Source organism: Astatotilapia calliptera, chromosome 3 (genome assembly GCF_900246225.1).
Source record: "Astatotilapia calliptera chromosome 3, fAstCal1.2, whole genome shotgun sequence".
NCBI lineage: Eukaryota > Metazoa > Chordata > Actinopteri > Cichliformes > Cichlidae > Astatotilapia > Astatotilapia calliptera.
In genome coordinates, this window is record NC_039304.1 from 21996418 (window position 1) to 22017654 (window position 21237).

Here is a 21237-nt window from a genome sequence, read left to right on the forward strand (position 1 = left end):
CCTCTTTCAAAGAAATCGAATCCAGCACAACGCTGAACGATGAGGGGATTTTCACACCGTGAATGTCGGATCAAACATTTGCGTCAACATGTTTACTGTGAATGACAAATCCTGATATGAAGACAATTATACTGTATGGTTGTGTGTGCATATATTTATGCCTTTTGGTCTGTATTTCTTAAGATGTTGAGGTATTTTTTTTCAGTCTGCATGAACAAAAATCATGAATAAATCTTTTTGTTTCTCATATAATTTGCCTGAGTTTGTTGTTATTTGGTGCTTGATCCTTTGCTGTGTAGTTTAGGACAGCAGGAACTATGCATTTTACCTGCAGCCTAATTTTAGAGTGAGGAATAAGATGGCGTGAGCTGCTGCCAGTGAGAGCAGTGCAGGGAGGAGCTGCTTTGCCTGGGGTTAGATTGAGCTGGAGCCAGAGGGGAGAAGTTGTCAAAATCTCAGAAATGGGTGTCTTAATTTTATTGACTCATGTGGGGTTTGTTTTTTGTTTTTTAAAGAATACATGACTCAGTTGTTTGAATTTGTAGGTAGGCTGAAAGCACAGAGGCCTGGCTTTGCCATTGAGGATCATTAACAGCAACAGGTGCATTGCACAGGCCATAAAAACCTCTCTGCTGAAAGGAGGCGTTATTGACATACTTCCACACCACTCACGAGCCCCCTCATCCCTACCCGCGGGAGACCACCCCGCCTTTCACACCTTTTTAGGCCCAGAACCTGATACCCACGCTGTCGGTTCCCATACTTATTGGGGTGCGGTCACGTGTGCCACTTTTGACCAGGAAAGGAGCACCGGCCAGCAGGGTCTTCTGGTAGTGGGAGCACCACCTCCGCACAGGCACCTCGCACCAGTGGAGTCTGGTCTCTGCAGCCCCTAACTCTCTCTCTCCCCCCGCGAAAGCGAGACCTCTAAGTCTCAAGGAGGTTGTTTGGCCTCACGGCGTCATCTTCGTCGTTTCTATTGCTGATTTTTTTTTTTTATTACCAATAAGCTGAGGGGGACGCGTAAAGTCCTGACTGAGGCGGAACCATGACAGCTGTCGAAACCCAAATAACATACACCAACTCCTACACGATCCAACATGAAGACGCGTACATGACCCAGGAGGAGGACTGGGACAGGGATCTGCTGCTGGACCCCGCCTGGGAGAAGCAGCAGCGGAAGGTAGGTTTGGATAAAGCGGTTTCGAGTAGCGCTTGTACCGACGTGCGTAATTACGCACAGATCGAACCTCTTCGCTCGCATTCAAGTCAGTGAGCGGCGCTTTTTTAAAAAAAATGCTTTTAACACGTTAACAAGGCAGACTGAATTTAATTTGGGAGTCAGTGGTGTTGGTCTAATTGTGTGAAGTCTAATATGAAACTGCGCCTTCGCTGGCCTCACACCTGGCACTTCAGTCCTGCTTGAAGCTGTGTGGGCAGATATTTTAGGCTGTGGAACTTTCTCAGTGTTGTCTTTCAGTTACCCCTGATTGCCTTGCAGACTGTCTAAATATATTACCACCTCCCGGAGGTTTTTGTTTTCTTACTTTGCCTGCGTTTTTTACTTAACTTTTAAAGTACATGCGAGTTTATAGGGATATAAGGACATTAAGCCAACCTGGAGATAAGGATGCAAAGGATGGCGTAAAAGCAGAGGGGAAATACTCACAATAATTATACCATTTGTTAAGTTACATTAGACCAATATAAGTATGCCTTTTTTAATTATCTATACCACAACTTCCTGTTAAAACAGCCTGTTATGTTACTGAGGAATATTACATTTTATGACTTAAAAAGTAAAGCAACAACTCTTAAAGTATGTCTTTAATCTTATTTTGAAACCCATACTGAACGAGAGTTGGGGCGGGGTGGGGTTAGGCCAACCTTTAAGGTCGCATGGAGAAAGAGCATGACAGGTGTGTTTAATGAGCTGCTGGAGCAAAAGTCAAGTGACACAGGTGATGTCTGGCACGGCACACTGGGACAAAAACAACACTGGCAAAGGTTAATGAGCTACACTTTTGTCTTTGAGGTGTTCACCTTGCACACAAATGACCCACTGCGATGTTTCAGTTCAGTGAACAGACTGAACTGATTTTCATGTTTGGTATTTTTGATCCTAAGGGTTTGTAATTGGTCGCCATGTTGGATGACCACAGCCTTCACCTACCAGGAAGCCCGGGCTGGAAATAGCCATCAGGAAGATTTCTGTTTCATATAATGAAAGAGAGCTACTAAAACATATTCAAATTAAACAGGAAGTTTCAGCTGTTTGCCGCACCTGACTCAAAGTCATTAGCCTTCTCTTCCTAGCTGGCATGTCAGAAATGCAAAGGGAGCAAGGATACATTCAGTTAAGATGTTAATCCTGTAAAACCAGAAATAATTACCAGCAAATTTTAAGCTCGATTTTTTTTTTATTGAATCTGGAAAAAAGAGAGTAAAAATAAATGTGCATATATGAGAGTTAAGTTGTATCATTTTTAGCTACATTTGGCTTTTTTGTATAATTTATTGCTCACAGCCTGTTAAACAAAGACATGTTTTAATATAGTCAAAAGAAACTCATAAAATGTGATACAGTTAATGTTATAAGGTTTCACTTTTTTTTTTAAAGGTTTTCTTGTGTTGCTGTACAGTTTGGCTCAAGAAAAGTAAAAGCTGAGACTTTGGCTTCAGCTAATGCAGAGACGGCACATGACTTTACTCTAAAGATGACACATTTGGACAAATGAGGTTTAAATCAGCAATAGAACCTTCAAAAAGTTCAACATAACTTCCAGCTGCTGTTTGTGTTCAGCTGAGCTGAAGAGAGCAAAAAGAAAAATCACCTTTGTGAAATATGTCTAATATTCTTTTTGAGTATTTCAGGAATCGCATGCTTCTATTCCCATCTCTGACAGTTATTGAAGTGTAGGGACCGTGCTTGCTTCCATATCCTGCTGTACTCAAAGACATAACCTAATCTAACCTGTAACCAGCACCTAATCTGGGTATAGATCAGTGAAACGGGCACATTTTACGGCATCAGCTGCAGTGAATCTGCAGAATTCTTCCGTCAATGAAAAATGTCTCCCAGAGCTGAAGCGCAGTGACAGGCTGAGAGACCTCAACAGATGGTAGCAGAGAGGAGAGAGAGAGATGGATGGCAAGGCTGTTAAGTATACACCCCGGGTTGGTTTCACAGACCCACAAATAAACGTCTTCCTAAAAATACTTCTTAACTTGCTTGGCTCCAACTTGCCCCCCTCCCCCGCTTACTTTCTCTTTATCGCTGTGTCTTTTCTTTGAAAACTTCCTTCGCCACCATTTTTGGAATATTTGCACATCTCTTGTGATTGTGCCTTTTTTAAACTGATTAAAAATGTTGCCTTTCTTACTTTGTCTCATGCGGACCACCAGCCTTTTACGCTCGGGGTCATAAAACAGGCCTTGAATAAACCTCTACAGCCCAGCGAGTCTTTAGTCTTCACCCCTCATCCTCCCCGGGGAGCCGGTCATGGTACTCCACTGCCCTCCTTGGCATGTAAAATCTAGCTTAAGGAGCTGATATCAGCCCATAAATATAGCCGGCGCTTCATTCTGCAGTGCCGAGAATATGAAAGGGAAGCCTCGAAGCACCTGTTGTCTCCTCTGTCCCTGAAATTTCAGTGGAAAAAGCCGCTCACCACTTGCTGCAGTAGTAAAATGTTTGTCAACACACAGTGATGCCGAATCTGATACCACACATTAGAAATGGTGTGTGTCTGAATTGTACATGCTGACACTGGTTTATATTTATCATAGAGCATGGCTCCTTCTTTGCTAACTAAGTGATTCATGACTTGATTTGGACGAGGCATTTGATTTAAGAGGAGCTGGCAAAAATTGTGTTAGATATTGCATCTAGGGGAAAGCTGTCGGAAGGAAATATGAGATATGAAAGGCCGGAGTGATGAGATCTGGCTGCATCTTATCTTGGCGAGCTTCTCTCCTCAAAGCAACTATAATCCTGGAAATAAGGAGGGCTGATCCAAGTGGATGGAGGAAACCGGTCCGGTTAGAGCCAGAAGTTCTTTTCGTGGGCTTTCGGAGCTTTATTGATGTCTGCCTCAAACAGATGACAGGCTGACAGGTCCAGCTCCACCGCATCTGCAAAAAGAAGTGATTGCTGTAGGCGCAATCAATATCTGTTTAAAGATTTACTCTCACTGCAGAGGGCTGCAGAAGACTGCGCTCACAAGAACACATGGAATGGCTTTTTATTTGAAAAGGCGATGCTTTCGTCCTCCTGTGCAGTAGATCCCTCTGTTGGCACGCAGCACTGAGCTAACTAGAAAGTAGAAACTATCATTATGCTAAAAAATAAATAAATGAATAAAGATTCAGTGCTATGACTTAAGTCATCTTCTGTTTCACATTGTTAAAGAGTTCAGCTGCTAATTCACTAAGTAAAGCTGCCTGGTGACGCTCATGTTGGCAGTAATCTAAAAATATCCATTACATGAGGTTATCAGCAGCCGTGTGCCTAGCTGACCTGTTAGCAATAAAAGCTCAGTATACGTACACACAGAAGAAATTAGACTGGGCAAGTTGAAAAGTATTTAAAAAGAATAATAATCATTTATTTTTCCCCGCACTGACACACTGTTGGTAATATAGGAGAGGTGGCTTAAACTGATACCTAGTTTTAGCCTAGCTTCCATGTGCCCACACAGAACTGTCTGTGCAGCCGTACTAAAGACGGATCGATATCTTAGGCGACTATAACATTCAGTATTAACCAATCACAGATAAGAGTGGTGCCAAGTCGAGCTGTGTCTTCTAGTTAAGTTGCTATTTTTTTACGATCAGTAGCTGGTAAGACTCCGTGATTTTTTTTTTTTCTCCCCTTTTCAGTATTTTCCCTCAACCCCTAACCAGTCTCAGCAGATGGCCCCGCCCCTCCCTGAGCCTGGCTCTGCTGGAGGTTTCTTCCTGTTAAAAGGGAGTTTTTCCTTCCCACTGTTGCCAAAGTGTTCACTCATCTTCTGATTGTTGGGTTTTCTCTATTATTGTAGAGTCTTTACCTTAGAGTATCAAGCCCCTTGAGGGAACTGCTGTGATCAAGTGCTACAGTAATACAATTGAATTGAATTACACTAACACACTATTTTAATCGAGATCTAATGAATGGGTGTTCGACGAAGTATCGGGGGAGGACAAGTTCTGCGTGATGAGGCCCAATCAGGAGTAAAATGCAGGTATCTGTGTCATCTCCACTCCAACACAACACATCATGTTCTTGTTCTGCAAACAGAAGCATAATTAGAAAAGGGGAAACAATCATATAGAAAAACCTTTTTCACAAATCCTGTTGGAAAACACACTAAATCTCTCAACATGTTAGAAAAAGAGAAATCTGCAAAAAATTTGGGCTAAATTTAATCAGTTCCCCCGTGCACATCGAGGCCTTTGTAAAAACGCAACAACAGCCTCTAGACATGTTTTAAAGTAGAATTCTATTATTAAGTGGAAGCCTCTCATAGTCTATCATATCATAGTGTTTGTTTATTTTCATTTTCTACAGCAGCACTGAGTTTGTCCAGTCATCTCACATTAAGTGATCTTCAACCTAATTCTAAGATCAGATCTTTATTTAACATCTTTGTTGTCATTGTTGCAGAATCAATGAGAAATTGTTTAGCAGCACAGATCTAAACTATATATTAATAACAATATAAAAATATACACTCTCACACAGACTTACAATATGGTGCAACATCATAATTATGAACTCTGCTTCTAAGATTTGCAGTGAAACATTTGTTTTCTCTCTGCTTTCCTGTTGCGTTACATTTTCTTTCACACGGTGCAAAATGAAGTGGTCCAAACAGCGTCCACCATCAGAGCCAACTGTTATGACGTTAGATTGAGTAATGTGATATTTACCCACTCAGCCTAATGTAAAGTCCTTCTGTGTGGGCCAGGAGAGATCTTAACAGGCTGAATAATCCAGTCTATTCTTGTCTAATCTCATTTTATTACATTTCAACGAGGGATCACCAGCGTGGCAGGCAGACCGGGTCGTTGATATCTCATACTTGATGCTCGGAGACGGCGCTAAAGCAGTGGACCTCCTCAGAGACGACGATTTGAAAAAGCATCATGCGGACATTTATGTTAAAAAATGAATCTCCAAAGATTAGCGACATTAATTATGCCTTAAATGTCAGCAATGCTGCAGCACGGCTCCACATAAAAGCTACTTATCAACTTTTCAATGCTTCAGCAGCCTGGCTGCTGTCTGCTACCTCGATGCTCATCGTTAAACTCAACAATCACAGCATCATCGAAGCATTTGCATCATATATCATCAAGTGAGTTGATGAAAAAAGGTAACAGAATGGAGCAGAGAGTCTTTCTAGAGACTTCATCTGCTCCACTTTATAATAATTTGCATCTTTATTGCAGATCTGATTTGTAATTTGGCTCATCAGGCCCCCTTTACTCATCCCTGCTCACCGCCTGTGCTTCTCTACCTAATCCCAAGATGCATCTGAGAGAAGAGGCATCTTACGTTCCCCTCCCATAATTCACTCAGTCATGTGACATGTGAAGGAACAGTAACACCGCTAATGTGATCGCAGTGTGTTTTAATTTCCCAGACCTGTGGAGCTTGCACTTATTTAGGAGCTCAGAGGAGACGTTTTGGTGCTCGCAGCCAAAGAAAAATTGACAGGGATGCCATCTGAAACATAGCTGCTGCTTCTACAACACTTTATCACAATAAAGCCCTTTGTCGTATCTGTATTGATCACTAAATAAGACATTTCTTAAAACAAGAGAATTGCCCTGCAAACTTTGCAGAACTTTTTCAGTTTTACTCTTAAATTGTGTCCATGTATACCGTATCTGTTTTTGTGCACCTGTATGAGAGCTCAACGTAAGCGGAGAGGTGAGAGAGCCCGCAGTCAGATCAAATAGCAGTTGCTATTCCAGAAGTTGTGTCCATGTAAGGAGGCTTCTATAAACTGCTTTAGTGCAGGCGCAGGAGCCCGAGGAGGCAGTGGGAATGGCTGAGGACTGTATCTCTTATGTGTGTGTGTGCGTGTGTGTGTGGAGGGCTACTTCTTCATGGTGTTACACTGTATGCACTGCATGATTTGTGAGTTCTTGTAAGGAATGAAACAGTCTGACGGCAGAAAGTTGTTGCAGAGTCTTGTAACGGTAAAAGCAGATACATGATACGAGCATGGTGCAGCGTCGGAGTCAAAAGAAGAAACGGTGATTGATGAGCTGTGAGAGCCGCCATCTTGATCTAATCACAGCCTGTATGGAATAAAAGGGTTTAAAGTGGTAGATGAAAACTGCCGGAGTGACCACGGCGGTGCTGCCTTGCAGTTCTGTGCATCAAACTGAGCTAAAGCAGCACGCAGGTATGTTTGAGTTTCACACCTCCCAGTTTCAGCTGTTCGTACTCCTCAGGCTCATTTCTGGTGTTGAAAACGGAGAAAATGCTGCATGAGAGAAGACAACAGAAGCCCGCCAAGCGCCGTGCCCCTCGGTAACTAAACACACCTAGAGGACAGATGGCCAAACACCTGCAAAATGTCACCTCAGGTCCAGGCAGTGTGTATGCTATTGAGTTTTCATGTAGTAATGAGACGAATGAGACACCTGAACCTGTCTTTATAAAAAGTGAGCTAAGCTCATAATGTTAGGGCTGAGTGCTTGCTGCATGCACTGGATATTTATAGGCCGCAGAGGATGAGATGGTGAGTCTGTGCCTCATGATAGGACTGAGGTCACAGGGATATCATTATGTGCTTTATAATGGCTTTAAAAGCTGTATGCTATTCTGTGGAGGCAGCTCCAGTTTCAAATACCAAAAACCAAAGCAAAATAACAGAGTTATTTACTTAACTGACAGTCAGCTGTAAATGTATATATTTTACTTTATTAAAGGTTTTAAGACGAGCCTATGGGTCGAGTGTTGCACAGCAGCAGCCTCCAGGTTCAATATTCTTGCAAAATGACTTACAGATGTTCCTATTAAAACGGCGTCTTTATTCATGTCTGTGAAGGTTCTCAGTCATCCAGGTCATCGTAGTCAAAGGAGCTTGCAAAGAAAAGCGTCTGGACTTCTTTAAGTTGCTTGAAGACGTTTCACCTCTCATCCGAGAAGCTTCTTCAGTTCTAAGGTCAAATGGTGGAGAGTCCCAGATATAAACCTAGTGGGAGTTTCCCCCCACAGAGGGACAAAAGGACCCCCTGATGATCCTCTAATCACCTGAGACAAGGTGAGAAACTGGGCGTCCCAATCAGCCAGAGTTTCGGGTGTGTTCATTGTGAAACCTGGCCCCACCTTATCATGCGAATTCCTGAGGTCAGATGGCCCAGGATGTGAGTGGGCGTTAAGGCGTCTGGGAAGGGATCTCAAAACGGACTCTCCACCATTTGACCTTAGAACTGAAGAAGCTTCTCGGATGAGAGGTGAAACGTCTTCAAGCAACTTAAAGAAGTCCAGGCGCTTTTCTTTGCAAGCTCCTTTGTCTTTATTAATGGTTAATGTCGAGAAGAGTTCTAGCAGGTCATATTTAAAAGAAATACCGAAAAGAAAATTAAATGGCAAGAAAATGTAATTTTTATTTGACTAATTTTACCCTCGTGTGTCCTTCCGAAACAGATGTGGGCTTTTTATCATCGGCCTGCTCCAATGATTGCTTATGTCTGAGCTCACCACATGGATGCAAACTGAGGAATGACGAAGCAGCCGTCATGTGTGCTCATTCTGGCTTTAGCTTCACAACCCGCAAATAACAAAATGAAACCAGAGTTGTGGGATCGCCTGACCCGAGGATTCAATAGCCTTTTTGTGGTTCTCTAATGGAGGCCGAAGTCAAAATCACAAGGTCATCTGTGACTTGCTCTTTTGGCTAAATGAATGCTGAGAATTGTAGCTGGGGCGCATCTACTAGAGGCAGCCTCGGATCAGTTTCACACACCGTTTTTTTTTTTTCACGGTCGAGGTTTCTGTCGAGATGGAATTAGCTGACCCCAGATCTGCCTGGAGAGTTTTGCCTCTTATTACAGAGAAAGAACTTGCCTACTGAAATTAGAAACAACCCCCCGCCACCACCACCACCACCACCACCCCCCCCCCCCCATCCTCAGTCGCAGGCGCACTGTCATAAATCCTCCGCAACCACTTACACCAATTTATCTCCCCCACCGTCAGTCTTCAAGTCCAGAGCTCATTAAACGACAAAAGAGTCGACATGCAGCCACCGTGAACCTGTACACTCACCTTTATTCTCCACCATCAATCACACAGTCAATTCACCTGCTCACTCATGTAACAAGAAAGAGGCTGAAAGCTGTAATAGAGTGAACAATGCAAGATAAGGATGGCGTGTGTGTGTGTGTGTGTGTGTGTGTGTGTGTGTGTGTGTGTGTGTGTGTGTGTGTGTGTGTGTGTGTGTGTGTGTGTGTGTGTGTGTGTGTGTGCTGCAGTGCCAGCAGAAAATAAGGGTTATTATATACACCCCAGCTGACAATTTAAAGTAACAGCACTGTGAAAAATAACTTTTCACTTTGATTGGTAGTTTTTCAAGTAATTAAAGTAGTACATCAGACATTGCTTCCACATAGCTGGCAATATAAAGAGAGCTTTACAAGACTGCTGGCTGGCTTTTGTGTTATCTGGCATGAAAGTTCACACTGAAATTCATATCAGCCACAGGATTAATCAAGTCCTTTTGTTTGCACTGTGAGTTTGTAGTTTTGGGTGAAATTACTCAACAAATATTGGATGGTTGTCATTTAATTGCTTTTTGTAATCTCTGACTCCTGCCACAGTCAGTTTAGAGCCAAATACCACAGACTGTATGTAGAAGATGGATGTAGCCACTAGGGATGTCACCAGAGCCAATACTTATACTTTTTGATGCCAAAATCCTGAAAACACGGTGGTACTGTGGAGACAACACGCCACTACAAGTATTCTTGTGCGTCCTTACATGATGAAGGGCACCCACAAGCACAAGGAAAAACTACATGTGGAAGACGGCGACTAGCAAAGCCGCTGAGATAGCTTTGCCCCAAATTATCGATAGCTGGATATGGAAGTACGTTGTGTTATGCTGAAACACACGTTACTTTTTTGTTTGAGAGAACTTTGCCGTTTAGAAATCAACCAGCGCGCCACATGCTGAACCGTTTGTAGTGGCTAATGTTGTGTTGGGGATGTAATGAATCCCAAAGATTTAGTATTTGGTGCTAATATGAGTAGAGTTAGCTTGTTCCTAATTCAAGATGAAATTAAAGAAAGATGAAACAAAATGTGTATTTAGACAAAAAATATTCCTTATCAACATTATATTTTATTGACAATAAACAATAAAACGTTAGAATCTTTGCCGAGTAGCCTGCTAATGTTAGCATTAGCTTTTATTGTAAACATTTTACAATATGGATCAAAGCTGACTTCACATCAGTAATGCAGCTGTCTCAAACTAAACATTATAGTGTATTTCAGGATAAAATGAGAAGGATGACACTTTGTACCTTTCTAAATATGAAGTTAAACTTACTATTATTTAAACAGATCTGAATGTTGGCCTTTTAGCTGCTTTGCTAAATTGGAAGGATTTCCTTCCTTGGTCTGAAAAACCAAAAAGTTTGCATATTGCAATTTGGAAATCAGTTATTATCCGATGATGTGGGAGTCCGTTCAGCATGTAAGGGTAGACTAGGACACATGTAGCTTTATACTGCCCCCTTCAGGTCTGGAAGACCACTTCGGTACATACCCTGCCAACGGCTACGTTACCAAAGAAAAACAAGTACCGTAAGTATCGGTTCTGGTGACATTCCTACTTTGTATATATTTTATATATCTTGCTAATTAGCAACCATTTTGTGAGAAACATGGCATTTGGCACTGACTGCTAAATGTCTCTTATCGTGAAATCCCAACTAGCCACTATAAATCATGTTAGAGGTCACATGACTCACATTCTGAGGTCTATAAATTTTACTTAATTAATTAATTTGATGTGTAAATGTAATTTTCTCATAGATTTACATTTACAACCAGACAACCTGCCACCTGCTGGCGTTTAGGTGGGTTTTGAAGATACTTTAAATTTTCATATTTCAGACCAGAAGTTCTCCATCCATCTTTCATGCATCTGTCTCTAATGATTATGTTCCCACAACACTGCAAGACAATCATATGATGTACAATATACGTGATATCTCTGTCACTGAGGAGAAAATGTCCCTTAAAAGTCCCAAAGAGGCAATTATGGATTCTATATGTTTACTTACTGTAGTTCCATCTGTGTGGGCAGCATTATTGTCTGCTGATTTTATTACCTCTGATTGGATTTCCCCTGCTCTCTGCAAGTTTCTTCTTCTGCACTGCAAATTGGTTAACTTTACCCTGGATCATTTGATTTGGTTATTCGACCTCTCAGGACAAACTGTTGATAATGATGATAGCTGACATCGGCCTGTTGATAACTGTATTGCATTGTTGTGGCTGAGTTACTTCGTGGCAGACAGAGAAGCTTATATAAAAGCATGAATCACAAAAAGCTACCAGACAACTTTAAATCATTTGTCCCCGAAGACGCTGCAAAGTGAACTGAGATGACGTGCAACTGAGGGAAATGCCAAGAATCTATCCTCTAAATAATTGCGTTCACTTTTCTGTCCTTTCTCTTCTTTTGTCTTTTTTACATAAAACCAACATTTTGAAAAACGTGCATCTGTGCTGCTGCCAGCATTTCCAGTTCACATCGTACACTCGTGCATAGATTGCGCTTGTAAGGGTATGCTGTTAAATTCTGGCTGGCATTTGTGGCTCGCATCATCATTCTGGTAGTGCAGCAACCTGGAGCCACGCAGCAGTGGAACACAATGTGAGGCAGCATAATGGAGCCGGGTGGGACACGATGTTTCCCCTCCTCCTCACGGAGTCGAAGCAATTAATATGACAACTCAGACAGATGGTTGTGTCAGAGCGAGTGATTGACTAAACCAGGTTAGCCATCCTGTCCCTTGGGTGGTGTTCAGACATGGACACACAATAAATGGAATACCTGATCTGGAAGCGACTGCCAATCTCTAAGGTGGCAAACTTGAGTGCTCTGAATCCGATCAAAATGCAGCACATGATGCCGCTTATCCAATATGTCCATACAAAACTCATCCTTAAATCTTTAAACGTTACCATAATGGGTGGAGTGCTGTTGTCTTTCCCCACCTGTTCACTCACCTGTTAAAGTCCCACGTGCACCCAGCATATCTCACTGGCATCTGGCACCTTGCACACACTGTCACACACACTGACTGGACGAGGTGTCCTAGTCCCTTTTATCCTCTAAACGCAGGCATAAATCCACAGGTTGGGACGCACCGGTGTTGCATTGGCGGCCAGCGCTGGCCTTGTTGTCAGCAGGATCTTTGGGTATAAGGCTGTTAATCCTTCACAGAGAAGCAGCAGAAAGGAAGGCTGATAAATTCATGCCGGGTACAGGTTCAGACCGAAAATGCAACTTAGAACTGCTCGTGCAGTACTTTTACCTGACACTGGCTGATATCCATCCATCCAGTAACTGCTTAACCAGTTCAAGCTGGAAAAATGTGAATCTTCATTTGCTTTTTCCCCAAATATGAGTCACTGTTGGCTGAGTCTGTTGCTTTATGCAGTTCTTTCTTTCAAATTCAGCTGGTGCCAGTTAACCGTTTCATCCAGCTTTGTTCGTCCACTGATTATTTACTTTGATTAGCTCGTTATTTTCCTTTTTCTTAACAGATATGAATTGAATTTTGTGTGGTTTGGTTTTATTTGAAATCCAATCTAAGCATGTGTCACAGCAGTGGTCAGCTGGCCTGTTAGAGGTGTGTTTAGGATACATTACGTCATTTTCCCAAATCATCCCCGTGGCATCGAAGTTCAGGGCTCCGGATCTCTTTTTGAGGGGTGGGGTGTATTTAAAGACTATAAGGGGAGCGGGTGGGGTGAAGTGCTGGTGGTTCCTAAATATTGGTGACACCTGTTGTGTGTTGTAACCGTTAGCCTCCTCCACTTCAGTCCTGTCACTTTATCAACTCTTAAAACCTCGGTGGAGGAACTTGGTGCAGTTGTTGTTTACTAGAGAGCTCTGATGTGAGGAAAGTGATGTCAGACACACATAGCTGAAAATATAGTTCCTCATTGTAAAGCTCTAGTTTTGCCATTAAGAGGCTGAAAGGAAAAGATGATGTTTCTAATTCTCTCCATTAGGTGTAGCTGACAGCTACAGGGATAGCTCAGTAGGTAGAGTGGTTGCCCCATGATCGGAAGGTCGGGGGTTCGATTCCCCTTAACAGCTACCCTGAGGTACCCCTGAGCAAGGTACCGTCCCTACACACTGCTCCCCGGGCGCCCAATGGCTGCCCACTGCTTCACTGAGTGAATGGGTTAAATGCAGAGAGCAATTTCCCCACGGGGCTCAATAAAGTACAATAATGTACACACCTTCTTCTTCTTCTTTATTAGTGTGGATTTGAGTTTGCCTCTCTCACACACACACCAACAGTCGTAGTTTCAGAAGTGCTGTGATTTTCTTCTTTACTGACACTTGTTTGAGATGACGAGCCTTGATGGGAGTGTTGTTTGTCCACTCAGAGCTCATATGGCTCAACCGCGGCTGTTCCAGTCTGTCAGAAGTGTCGTGATTGAGGACTTACATAAGCGCCGTCAGTGTTTTCATGTGCAAATCCTGGAAATGTCATCATGTCAGCAGCTCTCCAAAGTATTTTACAAATGTGAACAGCGGCGTCGATGCAAGAGGCTTATTTATTTGGGTTTTAAATTTTTTGGTTTTTGAGTGTGATCAAGAGGAGAGCTCGGCAGTGCTCACAGAGAGCAGGCTGTGCACTTTGGCCATACAGTGACACAGAAACACAACCTGTGACATTTCCTGCTCTCTCTGTCAGTGTAGTTAAATCACAGCAGCTTGTGTGGTGCAAGCAAACCTCACAGAATATTTTACTGAGTTATTTATGCATTATATGTAAATTAAACCAAAAACTGATGACGAGACGGATTATTGTAGCTTAAAAACGCAGCGAATGAAATGAGCAGGAGCAGTTCAGGGGTTGTGTCTGTGTGTGTTTTTAATAAGTACTGACCTGTGGTCTGTTGACTCTGGAAGCTGCAGCTTTTGATTGCAGAGGGGGAAAGGGTGCATCTGCTGCTCTCTGTGCAAACAGTCATTGCTGCCCGACAGGTGGACTGACGTGCTCGCGGTTCAAAATCGACACGGCTATAAATAGATTTATGGCTTTTGGTAGTTTTCAGAGCAATAATTGCATCTTCAGTGCTCACAGCAACATTATTTTTATTGTCTTCCTCTGAATTTAATCTTCCTCTGGATTTAATCTTAGCCCTGAATCACAAGCATAAATACCTCGTAAATAAAAGAGCGCAGTGTTTTCATGCATGTGAGTGAGCTGTCACCGGTTTGTACATGGGTGCTGAGCAGTGTGACCAAAGGTAGCTGTAGTGGACAGGTGTGAATGGGGTCCCAAATGTCAGCCCTGCAGGCAGGCTATTTTTAAAGTGGCACAGACATAAATACCTGGGCTAAATTAAGGCTGGGCACATGCAGGTGTACTGTGGGAAGACTGGCTCTTTCCTTTCAAACCACACGAACAGATTTTTATATAAAACATACTGACACAACATCATGTGAACACTTTCCTCATATGTTTGACTCATTTTGGATGATTTAATAAAGTCTGATTTGTAAACGCTGGTCAAACTATCATCAAAATGAATGATTAGCTGCAGTATGAAACTGCACTCTCATTGGATAATAAACAACCACAAGTATTAGCCAATAAGCATGGGGTTTCACAGTCATACCTGCCCCTTGTCGTCACATTGGGGTGGGGGGTGCAAGCAGAAATGCTCAGAAACTATGAGTGATGCCACAGGAGCTACGCTGGGCTAGGCCCATCTAAAGAAGGCAGCCACTCAGTCTCTTTACGTCCCATGACTTTTCTCATGTTTTACTCTGGACTATTCACCTGATCTGGTTGGGAAAGACCTGTGATTGGCTCCACTCATAAGCTCAAATCCTAAACATCCAGCGCAGAGACTCCACTTCAGTCACAACATGCTGACAGGTTATAGATTTTCAACAAACCCTTTGCTTTCTGTACTATGGAGAACTCAGACTTTATAGAGCTGGGCTCAAAACACTTTAGGACAAATGCTAGAGAATGAAAAAGAATACTTTTCTGTGCACCCTCACCATTATTCTTTATTTAAACTAACGAAAGTTGAAAGAATGAGGTTAGGGGCTTAGAGTTGAGCGCAGCAGTGAAAGCGTCCTGTCTTCCTCCATCATGGCCTCGCTAAGTGATGCTCTAAAACGCAGCACTTACTGACAATAACAGAGACTTCCGAAAATGGTTTACAATCGATTTAACTGCTTTTCTACCACCAAGTGCTGCCAATTTGTTTTTCTAACGCTCTGCTTGTTGTTTTTAATTCTGCTCCACATCACAGACCTTATAATTTCCCTCCACAATCAGCAGATTAAAACGCACCAAATCTTAAGACTGGCACACAAAGAAATGCAGAGATGATCTGCGCTGGCAGTGTTCCCTGTAAGCCACATCGCTGTGCACATTTTTATTCCAGACAAACATATTTCTGTAATTGGATCAGCCTCGTGTGATCGAAGGCACTAATTAGTGAAATCAGCTACTGTAGACTTTTGTAATTAAATCTAAACACTCTTTTGGGGAAAAAAAAAAAGGCCTGCAGCCAGCGACGCAGTAGTGCAAAGAGGTGAGGTGTAAGCTGAGCTTGTCCTGAAGGTTTATGTAATTATGCATCTTATTAGAAGTGATTTATATTTATTTATCTATGTATTATTTTCTTATTTATTTAGATTTCCATAGGAGAGGCTGAGGCAGAGAAATGGAGCTATGAAAGTGCAAAGACAGGGTTGATATATGTGGAGCAGCACTCAGTCTGGACTAATCATCAAGTCAACTACAGCTGACTGTGTGTGTGTGTCTGTGTGTGTGATGGTCAGCTGTGGAAGGCTATTTTGTGCACGCAGGGCGCTGAGATTTATGCGGGAGGTAAACTCAATATAATCCCACTTTACGGCCGCCGTGTCATGCGGCACTCACTTTATGATGGAAGGCTTTTCTTAAATGTAACCTCATTAAAAGAAGCATTACTAAAAGCATCTCCTAACGTTTGACATATCGACATTCTAATAATCCTTCATTTTAAATATAGTTTTATAATCATTAGCCGACATTTTTCATAATAGCAAAAAGGGTTCACAGCTGGAAGATGATGTTTAAGGTGTCGGGGAAAAGAGGATGTTTTTGAGCTTTGGCACTGATTCTTCAAATTATAATCAATCAGTCGTCTTGATATCATTTTTACATTCATGTCTTTTTTAATGAAACGTGAGAATCGTCAGTCTGTGTTCCTACCCCCACCTATGGCCGAGCTCACGAGGGTTAATATGTGAAAGAATGATACAGTAATGTGCTTCATATAAAGAGCAGCAGGCAGGGCTCAGAGGGGAGCTGCTACTCCTCTACCTTTAAAGGAGCTGGCTGAGGTGGTTCGTGCGTCTGATAATGATGATGCTTGTTCCAGAGTGAGGTGTTCTACCTACTGGAAGGAGACCAGGACACTCTGGAGAGAGTACATCTTCAAGAAGGTGTCTATGGAGCAGGCGGTCTGAGCATCTCTGGTTAGCGGTCGTGCTGTCATCTACTGGAGCTAGAGCTCCAGCTAGTGGCAGCTAGCTCCTAACATCTTAGCAGCTAACGGGCATTGTGTAGTCAGAAAGTATGAATATTAACTCTAACCAGAGGTTATTCTGCCACTTGCTGATGAGGGCACCAGCCTTTAATCATCTAGTCTACATTAGTCGTGCTTTTCCCTCCAACAAAGTAATTAATCTGCATCTTCTGCTAGCATGTGCGTTCTTTTCAGGAGCCGTAAAGAGCTTGCGGTTGCGTCAGCTCTGTGATGAACAGCCTGGGTAGCTGACATTATCAGGAGCTCATAGCCCGTTGAGATGGGAGGAAGAATGTGTGGGAACGTGTGTGTGTGTGTCAGATGTATTTGGAGGGTGGGGGGTCTGCATCCCTGGGTCTCCTGGGGGGACGTAGTCATGACGGGCATTCAGCTGGGCTACACTGTGACCTCATTTTACAAGTAAAAAGGTCCCAGCTGAGCTGAGCCAGGACGGACCAACAGGTGCAGACAGACAGAAGAAAGAAGAGGGGAGGGGGGAGGATGCTGGGATGGAGGGTGACTTCATCCTGGCGGACTTTGACGACCACCACAGGCGTTACAGCAGACCGAGGAGGGGCCGGCTGGCGGGTGGGGGGAGATAATGAAGCGGTACAGCACAGACGGAGAAAAGTATCAGCTGTAGTTTCACATGTGTCACAGTTAATTGTTGTTTTTTTATCTGAGGCTCATGCAGCGTTTTGGATTTAATGAATCTGTGATTGTGTTTGTGTCTCCAGGTTAAGTGAATCCTTAATTTCACGTAGCGCCACGTCAGCTTCTAACAGCTTTCCCTTTGATGTAGACGCGGCATCACCCCTCTCATCTTTCCCACACTTTCTCAAGTTATTATTTTATATCTCATCATATTCTTAAATCCATTCCTTCCTCCTCCTCCTCCTCCTGTCTTGGACTCTTACAGTTCACCTCAGGAATCCTGCCTTCTCAGCTGTCCACTGGTGTCCCATGGCAATCCGATTTAGCCTCCGCCACCTCCCCTCACTCCTTGCCCCTCCCCTCCCCTTCGCAGCTCTTTCTCCTCCTTTTCCACCTATTTTAGCCTCCACACCTACCGCCCACCTCCCTGTCTCCACCTCCTCCGTTCTCCGTCACACACCTCCTTGTCCCCTCTCCAGTTTGGCCGGGTGGTCTGTGCGTGCTGGATTAGGAGTCTGTCTAAATTTGGTCATGCATGGCAAAGGAGATGAGCACCTGCTGGTTGGACAGGCGGTCTCTTCTCCCCTCCAGACCCTTACATCAAATTACAGCAGGGCTTGGGCATTCCTGTCACTCCTCTCCGCTCCGCTCCTCCGCTTTGCTGCTTCTTTGTCTACGAGTCTCCTTTTCTTTGACCTTCAATCTCAAATTCAGATTGAATCCATTTTTGATTTCCAGGTGTGACAAATTTAGTTTCCAAATGTCCAAATCTGGCAAAAGACAGTGATTCTAATAGTAAAACTACTTGTACTGGAGTATAAAAATACTTGGTCAAAAGTAAAAGTTTTCTTCTGTGCGATTACAAATTAGGCCAGATCGCACAAAACACTAAATCTCACAGAATATTTAACTAAATCCAAACAGCTGGTCAATAAAACCCAAAACACTGTAATGGGACACATTTAAAGTAGCTTAAGATGGAAATATTATGCAAAGAAACCAAGTCTCTAATTTGCATTTAAATAAGTTACTTCCACTGATGACCGTTGGTCCTAAGATCACATCAAAAGTTCTTTTTTATAGTCTTCAAAGAAGTTTTTTTTTTTTTTTTTAAGTCAAAAACATGCATTCGAACTCATAATGTTTAGGTAATCATTTTTGGCCTTTTTTTAATGTATACATGACCCATGAATCGCCTGAGCCTAAAAAAGGCTTCTAGTGGTGATCAAGTGTTGTGAATACACATAACAGACAACTTAGCAAAGAACCGATTTTAATTTGTATCTTTAGGAAATTTGTTATTAGCAGCTTCTCGTAAAAACACACAACTTGTTCCCATTTATTTAGCTGAATTTAAGCAAAATACCAAAGATTCCCAAAGGGCTGTAAGCAGAAACCTTGGCATGGTGTGCAGTCTCTCCTTTAAAAAAAATAGGAAACTGGACTAGTGGAGGACATAAGAAGGCCTCTCAGGCCTAAGATGCTCTCTGCAGCAGATGGACAGTATTTGAAAGTCATATTCTTAAGAAATAGGGGGAAAAAAACCTAGCAAAGATCTGATACAGGACCTCCATTCGGCTCTTCAGGTACTCCATTTAGTGTCTCAGTGGAAGGGTGGCTGTGAAGAAGCCATTCTTAAGAAACATGATGATTGAGGTATCCCAAATTGCACAAGAACTGGACTGAAAATCGATAGCAACAGGTGTGATGAAGTCACGAATCCAGATTTTACATCATCGGTATGTGCACAGGTCAGGAGAGAGGTACAACTGTGAGTCTGCAGTCACCCGTAAAACGCAGTGGGGCCTCTGTCATGGTTTGGGCTGTATTGCAGCCAGTGGTGTTGAAGATTTTGCCAAAATTGAAGAATTATGAGCACAGAAAGTACCACCAGATTTTGAGCACCATGTAATATCATCTGGAAACGGCTTCATTTTTCAGCAAACAGACTGCCATTGCAATAAAAGCTGTTGTGGATTGGCCTCCTTAGAGCCCTGACTTCAACACTGTAGCAGTGTGGGATCATTTCGACAGAGAACAGAACAAAAGGCAGAAACATCCAAGGAAGAGCTTTGAATGTCCTTCAAGAAGCCTGGAGAACTATTCCTGCTTAAAGAAATGGAAAGACTGACTAAGAGAGTTCAGACTGTGTTGAAGAATAAACGCGGTCAAACTGAATATTGGCTTCTAAGCAACTCTGTATAAAGTATATTATAAATCATCACATGCTTACATTGCATCCGTTTAATTATAAGAAACTTTCAGCCCATCACCAGTCTCCTCCAGGAAGGAGAGAAAATCAGTGTGAGTGAAGCAGAGTCAGCCCTGAAAACTCTTTATGTAACGGTTTATCTATAAAATGTCAAAAAATGATGAATATGTTCAGTTTGCATTTACATAACAGGGGGCAGAAAATCATTAGAGCTGTGAAACAGGAACAAGGAAATTTGAAGCATGTTTGCTTGAAAAATTGCTTCAATTAGTCATCAGGTTAATTCATTTTTCACTCCATCAACTAATTAGATAATCATTTCAGCTCTAGAGCACATGCAGAGATGAGCAGTGTCTACTCTCCCCCACATGCTGTACTTTCCCTTCACTCTAATTTGCGACTTTTTCTCCTCTTCCACTCAGACATCTCTGTCTCATCTGTGTCTCTGGTACTTTGCGTCTTTGCTTTTCTGTCCGCGCAGGCAGATGCAGACGCGAGGCCTGGAAGCTCATATAGGCATAAACACACACCCACTTACTTTAAAGGGCACATGCATTTTGATTCCTGGGCTATTTAATGTGCTTTGCTGTGTTGGGAAATTTGTTTTTACCTACTGAGCACAAACCCTGTTTCATTGCTAATTTATACATCCCTCTCTCTGTGTGTCTCTCCTCACTCCACCCACACAATCATCTGTAGTTAGTTATTCAGCTCATGTACTTATTCTGCTTCGACACCCCCGCATCCTCCAAACCCTGGCAAAGTTTTGGCTCTACAGCAGAAGCCCTAACGCACACTCACACCCCTGAGTTTGAACACAAGCGCACACACACGTTTTGTTTTTTTGGGGTTTTTTTTCAGATTAAAGCTAAACAGCATGGAAAGCCTCTCAGAAATACCTTTCAGCGGCTGATTGATTGATTGAATGGCGCACTGAATTGTCCCCTGCACGTACGCCTGACGCCATTAGGCAGTTTTCCAGACAGACCGAAGGCAAGCACTCAGCGCTTAAGAGCCATTTCTGTCTATTACACACGCCACCATCACTCAGTGAGCAGCTTGGTTTCCAAAACGGGTGATTTGTATCTACTGAAAGACGTAGCGCCCGAGTGAAATGTGTGAATTTTTTTTTATAATTTATTTATTTATTTTTTAATAACAGGTACCTTCCTGAACACTTGCAGACTTCACTTTACTGCACTTGAATGTCCAGCTGTTTAAGAAATGGATGGTGCTGATGCTGAGGAGTCTTTTGCATGTGTAACAAATGACCATTGAGCAGCACAAGTTTGTTTTATTTATTTATCGAGGCTTCAGTTCACCAGCTTAACGTGGCAGCCTCTACCAGCAGCAAACGTATACCTTCTAACTGACAACTGGCAGCCCACTGGCAACCCCAGCAACTCCCCCCACCCTTTCCACCTTTGTCTCTCCCAGAATCTTTAAATAGTCTTCAGACCCCCTGGGACACATGCTAATCAGCAGAATTGGTGGCTAGTATTATCTCTTTATCCAACATCATGTGTCTGGAAAATAGAATCATTAAAATGTTCAATAAATAATCATTAAATAT

General features: G+C 42.7%; 1 protein-coding gene across 1 annotated transcript in view; it reads left to right on the forward strand.

The window, feature by feature from the left end:
* The first annotated feature begins 777 nt into the window (after positions 1-777).
* The window catches only part of actn3b (actinin alpha 3b), a 37063-nt gene continuing 16603 nt past the window's right edge, over positions 778-21237 (forward strand). The window contains exon 1 of the mRNA XM_026162379.1: positions 778-1183. Within this exon, the coding sequence (XP_026018164.1) occupies positions 1049-1183 (135 nt within the window). The 5' untranslated portion in view covers positions 778-1048. The remainder of the gene's footprint in view (positions 1184-21237) is intronic.